The sequence below is a fragment of the Lontra canadensis genome, unplaced genomic scaffold (assembly GCF_010015895.1).
Source record: "Lontra canadensis isolate GAN:19392208 unplaced genomic scaffold, GSC_riverotter_1.0 scaffold19, whole genome shotgun sequence".
Lineage (NCBI taxonomy): Eukaryota > Metazoa > Chordata > Mammalia > Carnivora > Mustelidae > Lontra > Lontra canadensis.
The window spans coordinates 16233512-16257626 of NW_022631013.1; the positions used below are offsets into that span (position 1 = coordinate 16233512).

The window sequence follows — 24115 nt, forward strand, 5'->3', positions numbered from 1 at the left end:
CCACAGAAAATGAAGACGTTAGGCAGGAACTCCCTCACCTTTCAGCATAATATCTACAAATCAGACTACATCTGCACTCGTCTTCTCTATTTCTGCCAAAACAGAGCAAATATCCCTTTCTGCTAAAGGTACTCCAACGTGCTCTCTATTCCATCCTTTTCTACCTTTTCAGGAACTTGCTACCATTTTTTTTTAAGACTTGTGATTATTACCCCTTTGACCTCTGCTTCTATTTCATATTCTTCCCATCAATATTTAAACATGCTCTGTTGTCTCTATTATTTAAAAAAATCCCTTCCCTATTCTTTCATCCCCTTCTGGGTATTTTCATATGTCTCCACTTCCCATCATAACTGTATCAGTCACAAGCTGAACTGCTCTGGCAGTCACTTAAGAAAGGGAGACGAATAGGGCCACCTGGGTGGCTCAGTTGGTTAAGCATCTGCCTTTAGCTCAGGTCATGATCCCAGAGTCCTGCTCAGTGGCGAGCCTGTTTCTCCCTCTCCCTCTGCCTGACACTCACCCTGCTTGTGCTCTCTCTGTTTCTCTTTCTCTCTCTGTCAAATAAATACAATCTTTTTAAAAAATAAAAAGTAAAGGTCAATGTATATTTTATTCCCATTATAGTGCAAATGTAAGTGGGCAGCCTATGGTGGGTGGAAATCTCCACTTCACAAAATCACCCAGGGATGCTGCTAGGACTTGGCTCTGCCATTGTCAACATGTGGCTTCCATCTGGGGGGCAAAAGCAGATGCTTCTGTTGTAGCCATAGCCCCACCAGCAGGAGCAGGGGGAGTTCAGTAAAGCCATTTGTCATTTAGGAGGCGGACAGGACATAGACACAGAGCCACACCGTGGACAAAGGAAGCTAACGTGTCTCTCCTTTGATGGCATCATGCCCAGCTAAAATTCAGGGTGCTCGATTCTTAGAAAAATCCGAATGGATATGGGGAGCAATTGTCACTCTTTGTACCACAACCAAGCTTCTTTACCTCAGTCCACTCTTTAATTAAGAGAAAACAAAACAAGGGGCACCTGGGTGGCTTAGTCGTTTAAGCATCCGTCTCTTGATTTCAGCTCCCGTCATGAGTCATGATCTCAGGGTTATGAGATCGAGCCCTGTGACATATTCCGCACTCAAAGGGGAGTCTGCTTGAGGTTCTCTCTCCCTCTCCCCTCCCCCACCCCACCCCCAGCTTGTGCATGCACACGTGCACAGACCGTCTCTCTCTAAAATAAATAAATAAATAAATCTTTTAAAAAAAATACTTATTTTGAAGTAAACATATGGAGAAATACATACAACTTACATAAGTTTAACACATAAATAAAGCAAACATCTGTGTAACCACCACTAGGTCAAGAGACCGAACATTATTCCCCCAGAATCCCCTTAATGCATTCTTCATTCCCCCTTGGAGTGATTTGCTATCTTGACGTTTATAGTAATAATTATATTACAGTTTTACCACATAGGTATAGAGCTCAAATACTATAGCCTACTTTTTTTTGTACTTTTTGAACTTCTTTTGTTGTGTTACAATTTTTTCTTGAACCGAAAGTTCCATATACAGTTTTGTCATTTCCCTGCTCAGACTTCTTTAACTGCTTCCCTTTATACTTGGAATAAAATTTAAAAGTGCACCTGTACCTCTTCCCCTCTCCGGCTTCACCTTGATCTACTCTGTTCTGAGAGAAACTGGCTTTCTTTCATTTTCTCAAACCCACCAAGCCCTTTTGTGTCTCAGGGCCTTTGCCTGAAATACTGTTCTCATCCTTTAGACCTCAGGTTCTAGGTCACTTCCTCAAAGAGGCCTGCCCTCATCCTCCAGGCTCAGTGAAATCTGTTTATTATGTTCTCTCTTGGAACTCTGCAGTGTTTCTTCACTGAACTTGGATATTTATACGTATGACTATTGTAGCATCTCTTTCCTATCAGCTAAGTAGCCTCTGTGAGAATAGACGGGGTCTGTTGAATCCATCACTGTATCTGCAAAATCCAGAACAGTACTCAGCACATAGTAGGGACATGAGATATATTTGTTGAAGGAGTCAATAAATGTTGTAATCATTCTTTTAAGTACCTGTCCTCCCAAGAAGCCTATAATCGTCTTGGGGCCGGGATTAATTGTGAATCGAGTTGAATTGAATTAAATTAAGTTAAATTAAATTGACTTGAGAGGCAGGTTCACGCTAAATTCCATTGGAAATTTTTTTTTAAGTCAGACTACCTCAAGGAAAAACATCTTATAAAATGAACTCTTTATGGTTTTAATGAAAAATAACCTTCAAAGGAAATAAAACATGCAGGATGTTATAAATTAAAAGTGGTTGTACAGGTTCAGTCATGCAAATTAACTAATGTGTTACATAACAAAACTTGAAATCTTCCTATAATTTTAAATCCCCCCCCAAAAAAGATTTTTTAAGGAAAAAAATCCTTCAAAACAAAGCAGAACAAAATTATGTGAAACTAGTGTAGAGCTGATAAATTTACTTTATATAAAATGTGTTCCCTCTGTGTTCTATCCCCTTGTCTCCTTACCGACTTGAGCTGTAACCCTGCTCATCTTTTCAGAATTCTGCCATTATGTCGTCTGTGCAGAGACAGGCATACCTGTGCTCTTGGCATTTCCCAGTATTTGTATATCCTTACCAAAACAACAACCCTGTCATCTTAAATCTCAGCGTATCTTATGTCTTCTTTTATGCAGTGCATCTTGATCTCTAAATATATGCTATTTCTCTTTCCTAGACTAGTAGCGTAGTACTACCGGATGAATTATTTTTTTCCTGAATCTTTGCTCACCAACTGCTCACTGAATTCATTCACTTTCACATTTTCTGTTTTCCCTTCTCTGTTTCCATGGAGAAGTATGTCAGTGATGTGTTCGACTCCATGGAAACAGATGAGCATCTCTTTCTACATACACAACTAATTAAATCGAACACTTTCTCTGCCACCCATTGTTCTGGAGGAGGACTGAAGAGGCTTTCCCTGAATGAGACATCATTTGAGTAGCAATTTTTAGTGTCTAACCTAATACAACGGATTAATGTTTTAACACAATATTACATCCTCGATTCAGATGACTTAAGGCTCAGTCCTGGGCCGTAAAAGCATAAACATACATAGTAAATTCCTCATATACTATGGCTATCATTTGTAAATATGTAGCTTTTTCTCTTAACTCAAATAATTTGAATACCAGCAATATAGTTGATAATAGAATTTAGTAGATTCATTTTATTACTATACAATGTAGTATCATAGAAAGAATGTGGGTTTTAGAGTCAGATAAACCCAAATTTGAGTTTTTGCTTTGTCACTTATTAGCAGTATTCCCCCGGATAAGCCACTTAATCTTTCTGAGTCTCAATTCCTTATCTGAAAACTATGGACTATGATACTTTGCTTATGTGAGAGTTCATCAGGACAATGACCGTAAAACATCAGGGGTGACTATAGTTAATAATACTGTATTGTTTATTTGAAAGTTTCTAAGAGAGGAGATCTTAAAAGTTCTCATCACGAGAAAAAAATTATAACAGTGTGGTGACAGATGTTAACTAGACTTACTGTAGTGATCTTTTCACTATATATACAATTATCAAATTATTATGTTATACACCTGCAACTAATATAGTGATATATGCCAAGGATATCTGAAAAAAAAAATCTAGCATCACACCTGACACATAGCAGACAATATATATAGGACCTTAGCTTTGCGCAGTGGCAGTATTGTAACCAATGAGGTTTATCCGAGGTGCAATTATTGCTAATTAAATAGGACCTTATTACTGTTATTGTCAGGTTGGACTTACAGTGAAATGATCGAGTCTTACATAGTTTCAGAAATGTCTTAAAATAGAAAATCTCTAAATGCAATGGAGAATAATACTGTTTGCTTTGTGAAAACTAAACAGAATAATTTGAAGATATGCATAGTGTGTAATGATTGGTCCTGTCTCACTGCCAGTAGTGTTTGGGTTGTTTGCAGTGGTAAAGTGACAAGGCAGCACCATGCTGATTCTTCCACAATTTTTGATGACCTGTCAATGTCCTAAACAAGTGCAAATCTCTAAGTTGTCTTCTCTCTTTGTTTATGACATCTCCCAACACGGTGGTTAGGTCAGGTGAGGGGTCTCCTAAGTGGTAGAGTAGTGACATTATTTCAAGTTAGGTCTTCCTTTGCCTCAACAATGACCTTAAATGTTAGGGTCACTCAATGTTTTATAAATGCTTATAGATATATGTAGTTATTTTTAAAATTTTTTACTTGCTTATTTATTTGAAAGAGAGAGGGACCGCGAGTGTACAGACACACACCAGTGCCTGAGCCAGGGGAGGGGCAGAGGGGGACGGAAAGGGAGCAGCAGATTCTGCACTGAGCATGGAGCCCAACACAGGGCTCGATCTCACCACCCTGACATCATGACCTGAGCTGAAATCAAGAGTCGGACGCTCAACCAACTGAGCCACCCAGGCGCCTCTATACATATGTGTTAATGGACTTACATGTATATATACCCATACTAATAAAAGTAATTAAATTAGCCAGCATTTCATAAAGTTATGTTATATGTGCCAGGCCCTGTGTTGGTACTTTGCAATTCATTAACTCATTAACCAGCAAAATACTACAAAGAGTTTTGGGTGCTCTTGTTACCCTCATTTTGAAAATAGATGAGGAAACTAAGGCATGGAGAGATTAAGTAACTTGTCTAATAAGTAACAGAGCTTAGACTGAAGCTTGGAAGTCTGATTCCAAAGCTCATTGGAACTGCGGATCCTCTAGGCAGGGGAGGCATTTCTGTATGCACATGCGCATTCATATATATGAACACAGAATAAGAAACACAAGAGAGGAAGAACTGATTACGTCTGAACCTTGACTGGTGAACTTAATGGTTATCTAGGCTGGCTGGATCGATCTTTCTTTCTTTCTTTCTTTCTTTCTTTTTTTAAGATTTTATTTATTTGCCAGAGAGAGAGAGTAGGAGAGAGGGAGAGTACAGGCAAGGGGAGCAACAGGGAGAGGGAGAAGCAGGCTCCCCACTGATCAAGGAGCCAATGTGGGACTCGAGCCCGGGACTCTAGGTTATGACCTGAGCTGAAGGCAGATGCTTAACTGACGTTAAGCCACCCAGGTGTCCTTAGGCTGGATTTTTCTAAATGATTTTTTATGCTACAGGTCTTTTTGGTAATCTGATAAAGTTTAGGGACCCCTTCTCTAAAATATATTTTAAGAGCTTTAAATATATATAGGAATCCAAAGAAAAGTAGCTATATTGAAATACACGTCAAACTATTCTAAAATTATAATATAGCAATATGCCTACAATCATATTTTATTAACATATTAAATAGCAAGGTCTAATGGAAGATCTAATAGCTATGATAATTTCAAAATATCAGGGGCACCTGGGTGGCTCAGTCCATTAAGCACCAGCTCTTGATTTGAGCTCATGTCATGATCTCAAGGTCAAGCCCTGAGTTGGGCTGCATGCCCAGCTGGGGAGTCTGCTTGTGGATTCTCTTTCTCTCCCCCTGTCCCTCTCCCTGCTCATACCCTCTCTTTCTCTAAAATAAATAAATCTTAAAAAAAAAAAAGAGAGAGAGAGAGAGGCAACGAGTATAAATGTTATTTTAAGATGCCAACAACAACTATAATGAGATAAAATGAATGTAAAAATATTTTCTAAAATCTCAGGTGACCTCAAAATATAATATGTCCCTTGTTATTATTATAATTCTCATTTTATATGTTAGGACACTGAGACTCAGAAGTTAAGAAATTCTGTTGCAATAATTGCACCGCTGAGGCTCAAATCAGCTTATTTAGTTTTGAATCCTATGCTCTTCCCATCGTTCCCACGTTGCCCTTATAACCATAGGCAAACCTTTTTTTTTTTTAAGATTTATTTATTTATTTATTTATTTATTTATTTATTTGACAGACAGAGGTTACAAGCAGGCAGAGAGGCAGGCACAGAGAGAGAGAGGAGGAAGCAGGCTCCCTGCTGAGCAGAGAGCCCGATGTGGGGCTCGATCCCAGGACCCTGGAATCATGACCTGAGCCGAAGGCAGAGGCTTTAACCCACTGAGCCACCCAGGCGCCCGGGCAAATCCTTTTTAAATGACCACAAACGCCTTCCCAAGATTGTGACTGTGCAAAAGGTGTGACGTAAGAAGTGCGTGAGAGCAGACGAAATGCATCTCTGATGCCACACACAGGTTAACATTTGAGAGCCAGCAAAGAGGAGGTTAGTAAAGAAGGCTAGCCGGGCTCGTGGTGCACAGTGTGGCGCAGTAGCCCTGGTCATCTCCGGAAGTGGCAGTCGTGTCTTCCTACCGCTGGAGCTCTGGTTTCTGCACACACCATTCCATTAACCAAATGGAATGGTTATTCCTTCTGCTTCAGCCAGCCTTAAAGTAACTGCTCGCAGTGGGGCGGTGGCTTTCCCATCGTGGCTCCAGCTTGGCTGTGGGAGCTGTGTTCAGGCCGAGCACATGCGGAACGCCAGCCCCTGTTCAGCGAGCACCAGTTGGTCACGGATTAGAGGCTGTCCCCACAGTTGCCAGAATAATTAAAACCACACAGCACACGAGCCAGCTGCTTTCTGTATTAGCTGCTTCTGACAGGAATTCAAATTCAAGTGCCCTGCCGTCCAGTGAGCATTAGTTCACGTCCCAAGCCCTACCACATTTGTACAGCGTGTTGCAGTCACCAAACGCTTCCAAACAGGAAATCATTTCGCTTGAACGTAAAACTCAGCTGTTGTGCAGACCGGAATGGCATCGGCTAAATGTTATAATTGAGGGAACTGAGGAAGGGGGTAGGGTAGGTGGGTAAATGCACAGGGCTCTCTCAGTTATTCTCTTTTTTAGCCAAGAAGCTCAGAACCTGACGGGACTCTCATGACTCAGAAACTAGCCATAAAGCCACCATCCCCCTAAAGCAACTCAAAACAGGACCTAAAGGAGGCCGAATGTCGCTTTCCTCATGGTAAATAGGGGAGACTTGCTTTCAGGTTCCTCAAGTACACGAATTCTGCCAGATAGGCAAGCCTAACACCTTGGATGGTGATAGCATAACCCGATTAAATCTTCTGTGTCGGGAATTATAACAGTAGTCACCCAAAAACAAGTGTTTCAGAGATTGCAGAGAAGGCTGGACGTTTCCCTGTACCTTATAGAACACTGGGGGAAAGCATAGCAATGGTCCTAAGTTCTGTATCCTAGGAGGTACAGTTACTGTTAACCCCATAGTGCTGGCTTCACTTTGGCCCTAAGAAGCCTGATCAGTTAGGGTTATCCTGGGATGTGGTGATGGACTCCATTTCTCAATATTTGTTCTTGTGACCACAGTTCCTAAATCTTCTCCCTCACAGAAGTTTTTATTTAAAGAGAGTTTAAATATGAATCACCATCATCTTGCTAATCCTAGGTCCTACTGTCTTTGCTCAGCACTGGTAGACAAAGTGTCCGTAGAGAGTGCGCGTCCTTTGTGAAAGACAGCTAGAGACTGCCCTGGTTACTGCGTATGCTCTGCAAGTATCATTCTGACTCCAGAAGGGCTCACGTGATGAAGGGAACATGCTCTACCTATAAAGATGTTTTAGTTTTGTTAGGGAGTTTGGGCTTAAATGAGTCCTTATCTACAAACGCAGTGATAGACTCTCTGGAGTCTTCTGGATCAGACATTAGAGGCCCTTGTGGAGGGAATGGTAGCTAGTCCTGTTCTACTGCTCAGAAGACTTGTGCACGGGGACTTCTGTTATTAGATATGTTGAATCAAATGCAGAACTTGCCTCCATCTTCAAAACCAAGACTCTAAAAAGGAACACCTGCCTCCTCCAGGAGTTACACACCAATTGTAAGGCTCTTTCAGATTTCAAGAAAAATGACCTTTCTTGATTTGTTACCAGAATACGGGGGAATCTGGATCAGCAAAGCAAGTTATCTAAGAAACTATAAAGTACTTCTGGGTCCTGTTACGTCTAAGATTTAAATATATATTATGTAATATTACATATATAAATATATATATTGAAATATTTAAAGCTAACACAATGGCTTAATTTTAGGCATAAAACAACCCAGACAGAAGTGCAACACCTTCTTTTTCTTCCCCTAGCATTTATATTTCCCTTTAAAAATACTTTATATTTCCCTTTAAAAATATTTAAAAATATTTCCCTTTAAAAATACTTCATTTGATCAGTTTTCCCATCTGCATTAGCAGAGTTTATGCCAAAACTCTTTAAAGTAACTGGCTTCCCTCATTTTCAACTTGTATCTTACCCTCAACTTATATATGAATTCCTGATTATTATCCATCATGAAAGTAGCAAAATTTTTTCACTTGAAGTGCAAGCCAGGAGGTATCTTTTGTTGTTTTTAAGTAAACTTTATTGAAGTATAATACCATAAATACAGTAAACTTAATCCTCAGTAGTATACAGTTACTTAATTTTAACAAAAATGGAGTCAGGTAATCACCACTATCAAGATAGAGGCAAGTTGCACCACACCCCAAAATGCCTCTATGTCCCCTTATAATCAGTCCCTCCCCACATCCCAGTCACTGTTAATCACTGGTCTGTTTTCTCTCCCTATAGTTTTACCTTTTCCAGAATATGCTGTAAATGAATACCATATGTATCCTTTGAAACAGAGTTCTTTCACTTAGCATAAATGTGTTTGAGACTTTTCCCTGTTCAGTAGATCAGTAGTTCATTCCTTTTTATTACTGAGCAGTGTTCTACTGTATGGATGACTACAGTTCTTTTGTCATTCTCCACTAGGACAACGGGGAAGTTTCCGGTTTTTAGCAATTATGAATGAGGCTTCCATAAACATCCAAATACAAGTTTTTTTTTTTTTTTTTAAATAATAGGGCTTCTAAGATTCTTTTTTTTTTTTAATTTTTATTTATTTATTTTTTTTAATTTGTCAGAGAGAGAGAGAGAGAGAGAGAGCGAGCACAGGCAGACAGAGAGGCAGGCAGAGTCAGAGGGAGAAGCAGGCTCCCTGCCGAGCAAGGGGCCCGATGTGGGACTCGATCCCAGGACGCTGGGATCATGACCTGAACCGAAGGCAGCTGCTTAACCAACTGAGCCATCCAGGCGTCCCCCAAATACAAGTTTCTATGTGAATATAAGCTTTCATGCTTTTGTTTCTTCTGAGTAAACACCTAGGAAAGAGATTATTGGGCTATGTAGTATGTTTATATTTGACTTAATCAGAAACAGAGTTTTCTGTAGTGGCTGTGTGCCATTTTGTTTTGTTTTTGTTTTTGTTTTTAAAGATTTATTTATTTATTTATTTATTTGACACAGAGAGAGATACCACAAGCAGGCAAAGAGTCAGGCAGAGGGGGAGGGGGAAGCAGGCCCGTGCTGAGCAGAAAGCCTGATGCGGGGCTCGATTCTAGGACCCTGAGATCATGACCCAAGCCGAAGGCAGAGGCCCAACCCACTGAGCCACCCAGGTGCCCCAGCTGTGCCATTTTGAATTACTCTCAGTGATATCTGACAGTTTTAGGTGTTCTATAGCCTCACCAGCATTTGCTGTTGTCAGGTTTGTTTTCAGTTTTGGTTTTGTTTTAGCCATTCCAATAGATATGTAATTTTATCATATTACAGTTTGAATTTGCATTTCCTTCTGTATTAATGATGTTGGGCATCTTTTCATAAGCTTATTCGAGGAAATGTTTATTCAACACTTTTACCCATCTTTAAATTTCATTATCTGTCTTTTTATTATTCAGTAGTAAGAATTCTTTTTTGGCAATGTTGAGTTTTATAAGTTCTTTATGTATTTTGGATACTAATCCTTTATCAGATATGTCATTTGCAAATAGTTCTCCTGGTCTGTTAGTTTGCCTGTTAGTTTTGTTGATTTATTCTAGGTAAGAGACCTTACCAGATATGTGTTTTGCAAATATTCTCCCAATTTGTAGCAGTCTTTTTATTTTCTTAACAGTTCTTACAAACAGTATTTTTAATGTGGTGCAATCCAATTTATTAATTTTTAAAATGGATTGTTCTTTGGTATCATGTCTAAGAAATCTTTGTCTAACCCAAGGTCACAGAGGTTATCACTTTGGTTTGCTTCTAAAGGTTTTATAAAGTTATAGAGGTGTTACATTTAAGATTATGATTGATTTTGAGATAATTTTTGTACATGGTGAAAAGTACAGGTTGAGAGTTTCTGATTTGTTCATTTTTTGCTTTTGGGTATGAATTCCAGTTTTTTCTGTGCCATTTGCTTAAAACTATCCATTGATTTGGCTTTGCACCTTTCTCAAAAGTCAATTGATCGTATTCTTTTATAGGTCTATTCCAGTGCTCTCAATTCTATCCTATTCATCTGTGTGTGTGTATATGTGGGTCTCTCTCTCTCTCTCTCTCTTGCTGTTTAACTTAAATTTGAACTTATGGGGATAAAATTGTTTATGATATTCCCATGTTTTCCATTTAATAACTTCAGGCTCCATAGTGTTTTCTCTGCTTTCATTTCTGATATTGGAAATTTCTGTCTGGTCTGTTTTTAATGATCACTCTGATCAGAGATTTATCAATTTCATTGATATTTTCTAAGAACCAACTTTTAGCTACATTGATTTTTCTCTAGTGTTTTTCTAGTTTTAATTTCATTGATCTCTGCTCTTATCTTTATTATGTACTTCCTCTGCTGGTTTTGGATTAAATTTGGTCTTCTTTTTTTAGTGTCATAAGGTAGAAGTATAGACCATTGATTTGAACTATTGTTCTACTGTAATACAAGTACTCAATGCTGTATATTTCCTTCCAAGCCCCCTTATGTTTAGAGTAGGAACCTTACAACACTAGTATTATTTTCATTCATTTAATTATTTTTTTAATTTCCCTTGAGATTTTCTCTGTAACTCATGGATTATCTGTGTGATGTTTAAATCCTACATATTCAGTGATTTCCCATTATCTTTCTGTTACCAATTTCTAGTTTAATTACGTTATTGTCAGAGAATATACTTTGTTTAACTTCACTTCTTTAAATCTGCTAATGTTTGTTTTATGACCAGTATATGGTCTATTTTGGTAAATGGCCCCATCAGTGCTTTAAAAGATTATATATCTGGCTGTTGTTGAGTGACACAATCAATAAATATCTGTTATATCCTGCTGCTTTATAGTGGTATTCCGTTCTTTTCTATGCTTGCTGCTTTTCATTTTAGCAGTTCAAGCAATTTTTGAGAGAGGGGTATTGAAGTTACCAATTATAATTGTAAATTTTTCAAATGTTTCATCCAATTCTATCAGGTTTTGCTACATGTTTTTTGAAGCTCCATGATTTAGTACATACACATTTAGGATTGTTAAGTATTCTTGGTGAATTGATGCCTTTATCATTATATAATGCTTCTGTTTGTTCCTGGTAATTGTCTTTGCTCTAAAGTCTATTTTATAAGATATTAATATCTGATGTTAATCAGCTTTCTTTTAATTCATGTTTATATAGCATATCTGTGCTCATTCTTTTACTTTTAACCTCTCTTTTTTTATTGGTGTGTTTTTTTTTAATCATTTACCTTTAATGGAATTATTAATGTTAAGAATTAAGATTTCCAGCTTACTATGCGTTTACCGTTCCCTGTTTTTCATTCCTGTTTTTTTCTTCCCTGTCTTCCCCTGAATTTCTCGAATGTTTTTAGTATTTTAATTTAAAATTTTTAAAATTATTTTAAATTATATATAATGGGGCTATTTGTAACAGCTTTATTGAGGTTGACCGTACATCCATACCACACAGTTCACCAATTTGAAATACAATTCAATGGGTTTCCTATATTCAGAGTTGTAGAAACATCACCACAATTAATTTTAGAACAATTACCCACACCCTTTAGGAAAAAACCCTATCCCCTTTAGCTATGACCCCTTTAATACATCCCCTTCTCCCCAGTCCTAAGCACTGGATATAGAATTCTTGGTTAACAGCTCATCCCCACCCTTATCCCCAACACGTGAAAAATGCTGTGTCATTACCTTATCGACCCCATAGTTTCTCATGAGAAATACACTGTTATTTGAATTGGTTTTCCCCTAGTTGTTTCTTTCTGGCTGCTTTCATGATTTTTTTCTTCTTTAGTTTCTAGGAATTTGATTATGATTGACGTAGAGGTTTCTAGGGGTTTATTCTGTTTAAGTTTTGCTCAGCTTTTTAAATCTGCAGGTCTCTGTCTTTCACCAGATTTGCACCATTTCCAGCCATTATTCCCTCAAATATGTTTTTAGCCCTTCATTCTTTTTCCTCTCTTTCTGGAACTCTGATGGCATGAATGGTAGGTATTTTGTTACTGTCCCACAGAGCCCTGAGCTTCTGTGGATTCTTTTTGCTTCTGTGTTTTTTATCAGCTGTTCAGATTGGATAATATTTATTGGACTGTCATCAAGTTCAGTGGTTCTTTCCTCTGCATCTCCATTCAATGAGGTTTTTATTTTAGTTATTTTCTTTGCTAACTTATTTATTAAATGTTTATTATTCTGAAATTTTCATTTAGTTCATCCTTATATTCTGCCTTTCTTTGCTGCAACTTTGTATTTTCCATTTGTTTCAATAGTGTTCATAACTGCTTCTTGGAGCATTTTTATTATAGTTGCTTTAAGATCCTTGTCAGTTAATTATATCTGTATCATCACAGTGTTGGTGTCTGTTGATTGTCTTTTTTTGTTTAAGTTAATGTTTTTCTGGTTCTTTGTCTAATAATTTTGGGCTATATCTTGGACATTTTGTATATTATGTTATGAGACTCAGGATCCTATTTAAATCTTCTATTTAATAGACTGAAGATCTGTTTAGGTTTAGAATGAACTTTCTGTCCCAGTTTTGTGGACTGTGGTTCTAATGTCAAGTTAGTTTTCACAGCTCTTGTAGGGCTTTTCGGTCTGCCCTACCTATGTATTATATAAGCTAATTTAGAATCTGGGCAATATTCACCCATAGTTCAATTCTCAAAACTCTTGCACTTTGATTCTGGTTAATTTCACACATGGGTTGTTCAGAGTTGTTTATGACTTCTTGCACCAGTTTAAAGAGTTGCTTTCTCCAGCCTCCTTCTCTCCATAATCCTCCCTGCTTCTCTAGTCGGGAAGGGGTAAGATACTACTTCATTGCTCTCCTTTGCTTAATTCAGGACGTGATGGCTTATAGGGCTCCTCTCCGTAGTCTCTGTGGTGCCCTTCATTGTATGTGCTCTGAGTAGAGCCAGGGGTAAGTGCTCCAAGGGCTACCCTCTTCCCAATCTTTGGACTGGAGAGAGCAGGCTTCCTGGGGAATTTTGTGTCTGCTCTTTTGTATTTCTGGTTGTGGGCTACTCTAGCCCCCAGATTGTACTTAGGAGGCAAAAAAAAAAAAAAAAAAAACAGACAGGAAACTCACCATCAGATTGTTCTGAGTCCCTAGACAGTTTGCCTTCTTTTCTCCACCTTTCATGTACTTCACCTGGGTTTTTAGTTGTAATTAGCAGGAGAATCAGGGTAGTATGCATTGCTCTATATTGTCAAACATGGGAAGCCAATCATGATTCAGTTTTGTCTCTCTCATAAAAACATACCACAATGCTTAGCATTTAGTCTCTGAAAGAGAGGAGTGAGTGAGGAAAACAATTAGGTCCATATCTCACAATATTAATTGAGCATAACATATAGTGGTTAAGAATATGGCCTTTAGAATCAATTGCCAGTTTGAATTTTAGCTCCACCTACTTTCAGTGTACTATAAGCAGGTTACTTAACTTCTCTGAGTCTCAGTTTCCTATAAAATGGGGATGGTAATATCTGTCTCATGGGGTGAGTAAGTGGCATATTTCATGCTTTTAGCACAGGGCTTGCTAATAAAGTTAATAAATGTAACTCCTAGTCCTGTTAGTATAACAACAGCCATTAGCGGATATCACTATCTGTTTCTTGCACTCATAGGAAACTCTGCCCTTAAAGACAAAGAAGACCAATTTGGGAGGACACCGCTTATGTATTGTGTGTTGGCTGACAGACTGGATTGTGCAGATGCTCTCCTGAAGGCAGGAGCAGATGTTAATAAAACTGACCACAGCCAGAGAACAGCCCTCCATCTTGCAGCTCAAAAGGTGAGAAGTTAAATTACTTTGAAGTGTAAACCTTTTGTGAGGTATTTAGAAGTTGATTAGTGAACTATGCAATTGACAGGTGATAAAGAAATCTTAAGTATGTGACTCTTAGTTTTATGTGCTTCTCTAAAAACAGTCTAAACTGCAGAGAATAAAAATAGGTAATCATCAGTGGCTCCGTTCATTTATCCAACGAAGTTCTTTGAACAATGGAATTCATTTTATGATCTAAGATTAAGTCAAGGAAAAGGAATCAACCATATTACAAATCAGTTTATGCATGGGGGAAAGCAAAGGCCAGAAAGAAAAACACTAAGATACATATTTTTTTTAAGATTTTATTCATTTATTTGAGAGAAAGAGAGAGAGAGAGAAAGCATAGAGGGAGAGGGAAAGGGAGAAGCCGACTCCCCGCTGAGCAGAGAGCCCAACATTGGGCTTGATCCCAGGACTGTGGGATCATGACCCAAGCCAAAGGCAGACTCTTAACTGACTGAGCCACCCAGGCACCCCAACACTAAGGTATTACTAGTGGTTGGGTTTTAATATTGGTAACATTGGGTACTTTTTACTGTTTAAAAATTTTCCCCTGACAAGTATTAATTACTTTTACAACAAAAACTTACTGTCCCTCTTAAAGTATGGGCATTAAGTAGCATAAAAGAAATTTATTTTCTAAATGTATTTCAACTTTTTAAAAGTCTAAAACTATATTGCCAGTAAAAAGGATTTCAGGTTTTTTAAAGGTATTGTTAAGAGCTGAGATTTTTAAGATAAATATATCAAAAAATTAAAATGGGAAGCTTCTATATTTATTGAAAGACTTATTTATCTGAAAATGATTTTTCCTTCCATAAAATTATGGTGTATAAAATATATTTCCAGTGCCTGATATTTTCCTTTTTATTATTTTAGACATATATTTTTGGAATAAAAAGCAATAGAAATTAGATCCAGCAGAGACTATTAGAGTTATTTCCCATTAAAAAATGTGAACCAGATATAGCTGATTAATTGAGGGGTTAGAAAAATACCTTTTTCATTAGTTGAATACATAAAAAGAGACTGACATTAAGATATCCTACTGAATATGCTAGTTAGACGCTGTGATCAGTTAGGTCTGTCAGGTTATTCCCAAAGTTATTGCTCTTGAATTTGCTTTTCATTATAGTAATTTTTTTTTAAATCTCCCTCATTTTCAATTTCGGTTTTAACTACTGTGTAGGTATTTATAACCTTTCACCTAGGCTTGTCAGCTGGTAAAATTATTCAGTCAGGAAGGGTAACTCCATTTAACTTGTTATCATTAAAAAGTAAACATTTCAGATTAGAAATAGCCCCAGTATTATGAATTTGAAACACTTCAGATTTTTCATTGTGGTTCATTTAGGTTTAAAACCCAACTTCAGAAATAGAGGTTGGAGGAACCTAACTTCCCATCAGGTGGGTCATGTGAAAAAACTGGGGATTTGAGTTGATGAGCCTCCAATCATCTCTGTAGAGGTAGAAAGTGACCCAAAGGGAAGAGAAGGGGTCGGTTGTAAGTCTCTCCACAGGATGCGGTGCATTTGTTTTCTTCGGCTTTTTGTTTCTTCTTTATTTTTTTAAATTGTGATTTCCTACAGCATCAAAGAATAAATAGAACTCTGATTTACATGTCACAATTTTCATAGCTGAATTCATAAATAACACGTTTCATGGTCTTTTGACTATCTGATAATTACACATTTCCCCCTTTCTCTGTGTTGTGGTTTGTTTTTGCATATTTGCCCAAAATGGCAATCTATCTTTAGGCTATACTAGCACTAGTAGAATTTCCAGAATAAGGGTGGTCATAAACCTTTAGTACTTTACTCTGTCCAGATCAAAACTGGGTATTGCATTTCATTTTGTGCTTTATGCAAAAGCACTGTTATTTTCACAATCAGAGATAGTAGAGATCCAACAGGAGTAAGATTGTGAAGAGTCTAGAAGTAACTCTCAAAGAAGAGTTGGAGATATGTCCCAGGTCTATAGCACACCCTGCCTCTGAGTAGACACAAACACAAATTCTCTTTAGAGAAAACATCTTCACCCTAAACTTCCAGGATTCCCCCATATTACATAGACCAAACAAGATCTCACAGTGAAAGATCCCCATATATATGAGGAAGCAGTCTATCACAAATGAGAGTCAGCAGAAACAATAAACAAATTGGATTGTGGAGTCCCGGGATCGAGTCCTGCATCAGGCTCCCTGCTCTGCAGGGAGTCTGCTTCTCCCTCTGACCCTCCCCCTTCTCATGCTCTCTCTCTCTCTCTCTCTCATTCTCTCTCTCTCAAACAAATAAAATCTTAAAAAAAAAAAAAGAAACACAATGTAAAATAACGATTGAATGGTTAAAGATAGAAAAGAAGAGGGGTGCCTGGGTGGCTCAGTTGGTTGAGGCTCTCTTGATTTTGACTCAGGTCATGATCTCAGAGTTGTGGGATCAAGCCCAGCATCAGGCTCCACACCTGGCGTGGAGTCCACTTGGGATTCTCTCTCTCTCCCTCTAGTCCTCCCCCTCCTCTGGCACTTTCATGTGCTCTCTCTCTCTAGAAGGAAAGAAACAAAGAAAGAAAGAGGGACGGAGGGAGGAAGGAAGGAAGGAAGAAAGAAGAGAGAAAAAAGGAAAGGAAAAGGAAAAAGAAAAGAAAAATGAGCAAGCAACAAGAGTTTCATGACTAGGCATCAGTTCTGGCCGTGACCACTTATTTTAGAATAACCCACCTGCCAAAAAAATTTCTGAAGACTGAGTAAAATATATATACATTATTTGAAGGCACTGAGAACAGTCAGCATAAGCTAGGTCTAAGAAATTACAGTCATTCAGAGAAGAGAAGCATGAGGAATGCACACCACATTCATCCGGCTGTATCCTTTAAGGCATCTTCCAAAGTGGAATGCAAATGAATACAACCCTAGCAGGAAGCAATTATCTTGGTAGGGCGAGAAATCACAGGTAGAGCCTGGCGTTAGCACTGGCTGGAATGTGGAAGGGCAAAATCCTGGAGCGAAGGTAACTGCAGAGAAGGAACCCAAAAATCTGGGTACAAATTCCTTGCAAATCATTAGCAGATTCCTAAACTGTGTTTGTGCTGGGGGAGGCTCAAAGAAACCCAGCAGTAAACAACAGCTGGGAGACCAAACAGCTAAGCAGAGATTGTTTTAATATTGTCTTGTATTTTCTTTCCAGTGCAAGTCTTTAATACATAACAAGTTGATTTTTGTGTAGGGGTCCATTCTCATTTTAAATTACATGAATAACTCATTTTCCCAGCACACCCTAGCTCATTAATTTGTAGCCGAGTCTGTGCTCTGTGCCAGTACCAGGATCTTGGACTATGTACCTCCCGTGGTTTTTTGTTTTGTTTTGTTGTTAATTATGGTTTTAAAATAAATTCCTAATACAAGGGAGCTACTTGGGAAATTTGAAAATAGAAAATACACCATTGAAGTGCTTTAGGGAGATGAATATGGCAACTAAAGCTCTTTTAGAAGAGGAGATACTTAGAAAGTTATTACAGGTCAGGCCAAGAGAGGAGGAGTTTGATCTAAGAGATACATTGTAAAGGTAGAACAGTTCATTCATTAAGTAGTTGCCATATGTCTACTATGTAGTAGTAGGTGTAGAGGATCACCTAGAGGAAATATTAAAAAATGAATCACATATGTCTGCTGTTTAAAAGTGCTCTCCATGCTGGCCTGTATTAAATTTCCATTTGTCTTTGTTTAGTGAACCTCTCTGACATATCACATATCAAATATTCTTTCCAAGTATTGTCTCTCCCACTTACTTCTGTAATCTGTGAACTCAGAAGTGTGCTATTTGGGTAATCATCAATATTCATATATGTGTGCATGAATGCATTCATTCAACATATGTTCATACTGTTACTGTGTAACAGGTGCTGTGCTAGGGCCTTGGAATACAAAGATGAAAGACAGGATTCCTGCTCTTAAGTTGCTCACAAAGATCATGGATAAAGATATCAAGTGGTAATTAAAGCTGGCCTGTCTCCCTTATATATCAAGTGTTTTATAAAATATCAATAGCCATGCCATGTAAATAGTTATTTATAACTACTGACCTGAAGATCAGCCATTCCCATGTTATTTATTATGTTTTTGCTTTTTTGTGATAGTGAACTAATTATGTTATCTTCCATTCATAGTAGGAAAAACTCTTGTTCCCATAGCATTTTGTTGATGTCTCTATTAGAGGCCCATTACCTTGTTGTTGTTGTTGTTGTTTTAAAGATTTTATTTATTTTTTTGACAGAGAGAGAGATCACAAGTAGGCAGAGAGGCAGGCAGAGAGAGAGGGGGAAGCAGGCTCCCTGCCAAGCAGAAAGCCCGATGTGGGGCTCCATCCCAGGACCCCGAGATCGTGACCTGAGCTGAAGGCAGAGGCTTCAACCCAATGAGCCACCCAGGCGCCCCTCCATTACCTTGTATTGTTATTATTACTTACTTGTCTCTTTCCCACTAGACTGGATCTCTGGGCAAGAACATTGTTTTATTTATTTTTTAATTCCCTAGAATCTAACACAGTGTCTGACATGCTTTGGTTGAATGAATGAATACACTTAAGGTTACTTATATAGAAAGTCATTATTAATATAAATGCTAGACATTTGTTTATTAGAAACATTTATCCAGTTTTAAAATACATATATGGGGAAAACTTATTGAACCGTGCTGATTGGCTTAGTTATTTTGACACATACTCAGTACGCTGGAAACAAATTGCTGTTAGTCCAAGCAGCTAAGAAAATGATACCCATAAGAATAAAATTAATCTCAATATACTGAACATCTGTACCTAATTTGTTTTTCATTTGTACCCTCAGTATAATCCAAGAAAGCAATCAGTCATACCTTTACTGGGTTTCTCACAAAAGATATCTAATTGTTAGAAATGTTTTCCTCCAGGGAATCTACTATTTCTCTGACTTCTACAGATATATTTATTTGTTAATAAGGATAAAAAAGCCTTAACAATCTTACTAAATGTTAATAGTTATGCATTTTTAATCTTCCAGGAGGTTATTAATTTGGCTTCAAGAAGATTAAGACTATGCACTCTGAAAAATTATATCATGTCAAACACAAAAACTAAAGAAGCTTCGAACTGTGGTTGTGTTGTGTGTGTGTGTGTTCTTTTTCTTTTAATTCACACAGAATTCTCAATTCATCTGTGAAAACTGAGTATTAATTTTAATTAATATTCATTTTTGAGATATGCTGTTTCCGTGTTAATGACATAAAAATTAAAGAAGAGTAGAATACCTCTAAAAGTTTTCAGGAAAACTTAATATCAGGTGACAATATTAGGATATTGGATTTCCTTATTTTATACACACTCACACTTATACACAAACACAGCAAACAATCCATCTCTCAGTCCCCTGTAACTCTATATTCCTGTGTATATATGTACATACACATACATACATACATATATATATATATATATATATATACACACACACACACTTATATTTTACTCCCTCCCTACCCCATTAGCCTGTATTCCCCCAACGAATGCTGTTTGAAGGCAGAGGCTATGTCTTATTTGATTTATTAGTTCCAGTCTTAAAACAACTGCTGCTTTTAAAAAAGACTCAGTTCATGTTTAACGAATACATGAATGAAGGAATGAATCAATCAATAAATTCGAACATCAGATAGATTTATTATGAGTGGTATGATCTTCAAAACTATTGAAGTGTAAATTAGTTGTTATATTTATTCCTTTTCATTATCCATTCCACCCCCTTATAATTTTGCTAGCAGTATTTTACAAGACTCTGTGAGCTTAATTTCCCATCATGCATCACTCTTGTATGCCTCAGTTTCTTCATCTATAAAAATAGGACAATACACTTCTCCCTGTCTACTTTTTAGGAATCAGTAGATGTCACAGATAAAAGGGCCCTTCAGGATAGCCTAGTCCAATTTGTTACTGGATGAAGAAACTGAGCCAATTCTCCTTTCAATTCTCTTTTCTTGGTAAATTATTCATCATTCTTTTTGCCTTTGCCTAAACCTGAATGTTTTTTGTCTTATTTTTTAAAGTTTTTACTTAAATTCCCATATAGTTAAGGTATATTAATATTAGGTTCAGGTGTACAATTTAGTGATTCAACATTTCCATATAACAGCTGGTGCTCATCAGGACAAGTACTCTCCTTAATCCCCATCCCCTATTTCACCCATCCCCCTTCCCCCCTACCCTCTGGTGACCATCAGTTCATTCTCTACAGTTATTAAGAGTTTGTCTCTTGGTTTGCTTCTCTCTCTCTTTCCCCCACTTTGTTCATTTGTTTTCTTTGTTAAATTCCATGTGACTGAAGTCATATGGTATTTGTCTTTCTCTGACTTGTTTCACTTAGCATAGTACTCTCTAGCTCCATCCATGTTGTCGCAAGTGACAAGATTTCATTCTTTTTTTAGGGCTGAGTAATATTCCACAGAGTGTGTGTGTGTGTGTGTGTGTGTGTACCACATCTTCTTTATCCAATTATCAGTCATTAGACATTTGGGCTATTTCCGTAGTCTGGCTATTGTAGAGAATGCTGCTACAAACATTGGGGTACCAACAGACACATGAAAAGATGCTCAACATCACTCATCATCAGGGAAATGCAAATCAAAACTACAGTGAGATATCACCTCACACCTGTCAGAGTGGCTAAAATCAATAACACAAGAAACAACAGGTGTTGGTGAGGATGCAAAGAAAGGGGACCGTCCTACACTGTTGGTAGGAATGCAAGCTGGTGCAGCAGCTGTGGAAAAGAGTATGGAGGTTCCTCAGAAAGTTCAGAATAGGGCTACCCTACAACCCAGCAATTGCACTACCAGGTATTTACCTAAAGAATACAAAATACTAATTCAAATGGATATATGCACCTTGATGTTTAAATTAATTATTTTTAAATTATAGATAAGAATAGAGAATATCATTAGAAATATTCAGAAGAGATAAAACTGAATATTTTTTATTTTTCTTCCAGTTTTCGTTATTGAAATAAAACAGTATAGATGCACTTGAAGTTTTCTATTTATCCTCCCAAATCCCATTCCCCTCTTTTTGTATGTTCTCAATCTATCTTAATTTTGGTGGTTTCAATTCCCACGCACATTTTTCTACCTTTATTTTATATGGATATAACCATAAACAATATTATTTTGCATTTTAAAATCTTCATATAAATGGTATTATACTTTGTGTCATTCCCCAACTTGCTTTTTTAACTTAACATTATGTTGAGATTACTTGATCTTGAGGTATATGTTGAAATGTGTACCTCTGTTTCCAAAAGATTATATACAAATGCTCAAAAGACACATGAAAAGGTGTTCAGCCTCATTACTAATTAGATAAATGCAAATTAAAACCACAGTGAGATACTATACAACCATCTGAATGTCTAAAATGAAAAGGTCTGATAATACCAATTGATGGTGACGATATGGAACAACTGGAACATTTATAGTGAGAATACGAATTCATTAATCTACTCTAGAAAGTAGTTTGACTGTAACAAAGCTGAACCCACACACACACACACAAACACACACAGAATCATCGCAATTCACACTCCAATCCCAGTAATACCTAAGAGAGATTAGTGCGTCATTCTACCAAAAAGCATGTATGAGTGTACATGATATCGTTATTTATAATAGCAAACACTCTTAGTAGCACAAACCACTCACATGTGTATGAATAGGCAAATGGGTAAATAAACTATGATGTATTCCTACAACGGGATACTACACAATAAAAAATAAGGAACTACTGATACATTGCACCACATGAATAAATTTTATAGAGCTCATGTTGAGTGAAAGAAGTCCGCTCTTTAAAAAAAAAAAAAAAGAAGAAGAAGTCAGCTATTTATACAAATTTTAAAAACAGCCAAAACTATATGGTGATTCAAATCAGGTTTTTGGTTACCCAGTATATAGATATTAACTAAAAAGGGGCATAAAGGAAGCTTTCAGTCATACTGGAAATGATCTATATCTTGATCTGTGTGTTGATTACATAAAAAGTTATCAGTCTATACACTTAAGATTTATCTATTTAATTATGTATATATATTATGCCTCAACTTAAAAATTATTTATAAAAAATGGTAAAATTCCAGAAATTGATGAGTATTATTTGTCAGTAGGATGAGGAAGAACAGAATCAAGGATGTTTCTGACCTAGGCTTTGAAGCACTTCGGTCACATTTTCCCAGTGTCAGCTTCAGGGGCTCTAGGAAAGCCCTATAAACTTGAGCATGCATCAGAATCACCTGGAGGTGTTTAGTAGGTACTTCTAGGCTTCTCTGTGGCTGTAGTCACTCATTAGTTCATTTTAAAATAGTGGTTAGGATTCCTGGTTTTCATCCAGGCGGCCCCGGTTGGACTCCCGCTGTGGGAACGCCCAACTTTTGGGGCGCCTGGGTGGCTCAGCGGGTTAAAGCCTCTGCCTTCAGCTTGGCTGAAGAGTCCTGGGATGGAGCCCCACATCAGGCTCTCTGCTCGGCGGGGGGCCTGCTCCCCCCCCCCTCTGCCTGCCTCTCTGCCTACTTGTGATCTCTGTCTGTCAAATAAATAAATAAAATCTTTAAAAAAAAATTTACTAAGTGCCCACTCTACCACAAACTATATAGCCAATGGATATCTGAAGAATAAACAAACGAGGTTTTTGCCATTTGGTATGCTTCTAAAAGAAGGCACTGAAAGACATTCATGATGCCTGCATTACTTAGAAATGTAGGGAAGTCTGAGTGTATGAAACCCTTACATTCTGGAATGTTAATGATCTCTCAAGAAATCTCTGGACTGAGATGGGTGATGTTAGACAACTCTTAGAGTTTGCCCCATTTGACTTCAAACCTAGCTAAGCTGCCTTTTCCAGGCAGGCGAAAGTCCCAGGCTAAAGAATCTTTGCTTCAGTATAGTCCTACTTCTGAGGTTTCCAAATAAGCTTTAAGTTGGTCCTCTTGAGTATTTAGAAATTATCTCTAAACCTACCCTCTGGTTTTCCAGTTTAGAAACTCCTTCCTTCCTTCCTTCCTCTTTCCCTCCCTTACTCCCTTCCTTCCTTTCTTCTTTCCTTTTTCACGTGGCTCCATGCCCAGCATGAAGGCCAACTCAGGGCTTGAACTCATGACCGTGAGATCAAGACCTGAGCTGAATTCAAGAGTCAGACACTTAAATGACTGAACCACCCAGATGTCTCTAGAAACTGGTTTCAGATATTTAGGATTATATATTCAAGAGCGTTCCAACAAATCCAGAGTTGGTCTGCTTTTAAATAAATCTGAGAATTAAAATCAAGCCTATCTGTCCCTTAGTACTTTCATGATAGTTAATGTATGTCTACTTGCATGGATGAATTTTGTAGCGACAGAGAAGAACATGTCAACAAATCTTGGTTGAAATCACTACTTTGAATTTTTCTAACATAATTCAGTTAAAAAAAATTCATTTAGTTCCATAGCACTTTATAGCAGTCAGAACAGTTAAATATTATATATTCTGTGTAAGTAAACTGATGTATAGTTTGACTGAATTCTTCTAGGTCACTTTGATACTTATAGTCAGGAATTACCTTGTTTTTCCGATTCCCAGCTCAATGCTCTTAATTATGCTCCACGGAAAGAAAACTTACGTACTTTGGGGAGGCTTACTTTCTCAGTCTTCTGATTCTTCCAACCTAGAGTCATTCCCAAGTCCAGTTTCCCAGTCAAACCTCCAAAGAAGTACCTACGGGTTTCCTTCTCGTGGGCCAGATTCAGAACTTAACCCAGGGCTTCCACTACTTCTTCTTCTTCTCCTTCTCCCTTCTCCTTTCTCCTTCTCCTCTTTTCTTCTTCTTCTTCTCCTTCTCCTCCTCCTCCTTCTTCTTCTTCTTCTTCTTCTTCTTCTTCTTCTTCTTCTTCTTCT

General features: G+C 37.6%; 1 protein-coding gene and 1 pseudogene across 2 annotated transcripts in view; both read left to right on the forward strand.

Moving 5' to 3' along the window:
- Positions 1 to 24115, forward strand: part of INVS (inversin) — a 171357-nt gene that overhangs the window by 6193 nt on the left and 141049 nt on the right. For both annotated transcript variants that reach the window (XM_032860706.1, XM_032860707.1), the window contains exon 3: positions 13973 to 14139. In XM_032860706.1, coding sequence (XP_032716597.1) covers positions 13973 to 14139 — 167 coding nt within the window. The remainder of the gene's footprint in view (positions 1 to 13972; positions 14140 to 24115) is intronic.
- LOC116869587 lies at positions 3727 to 3876 on the forward strand (annotated as a pseudogene).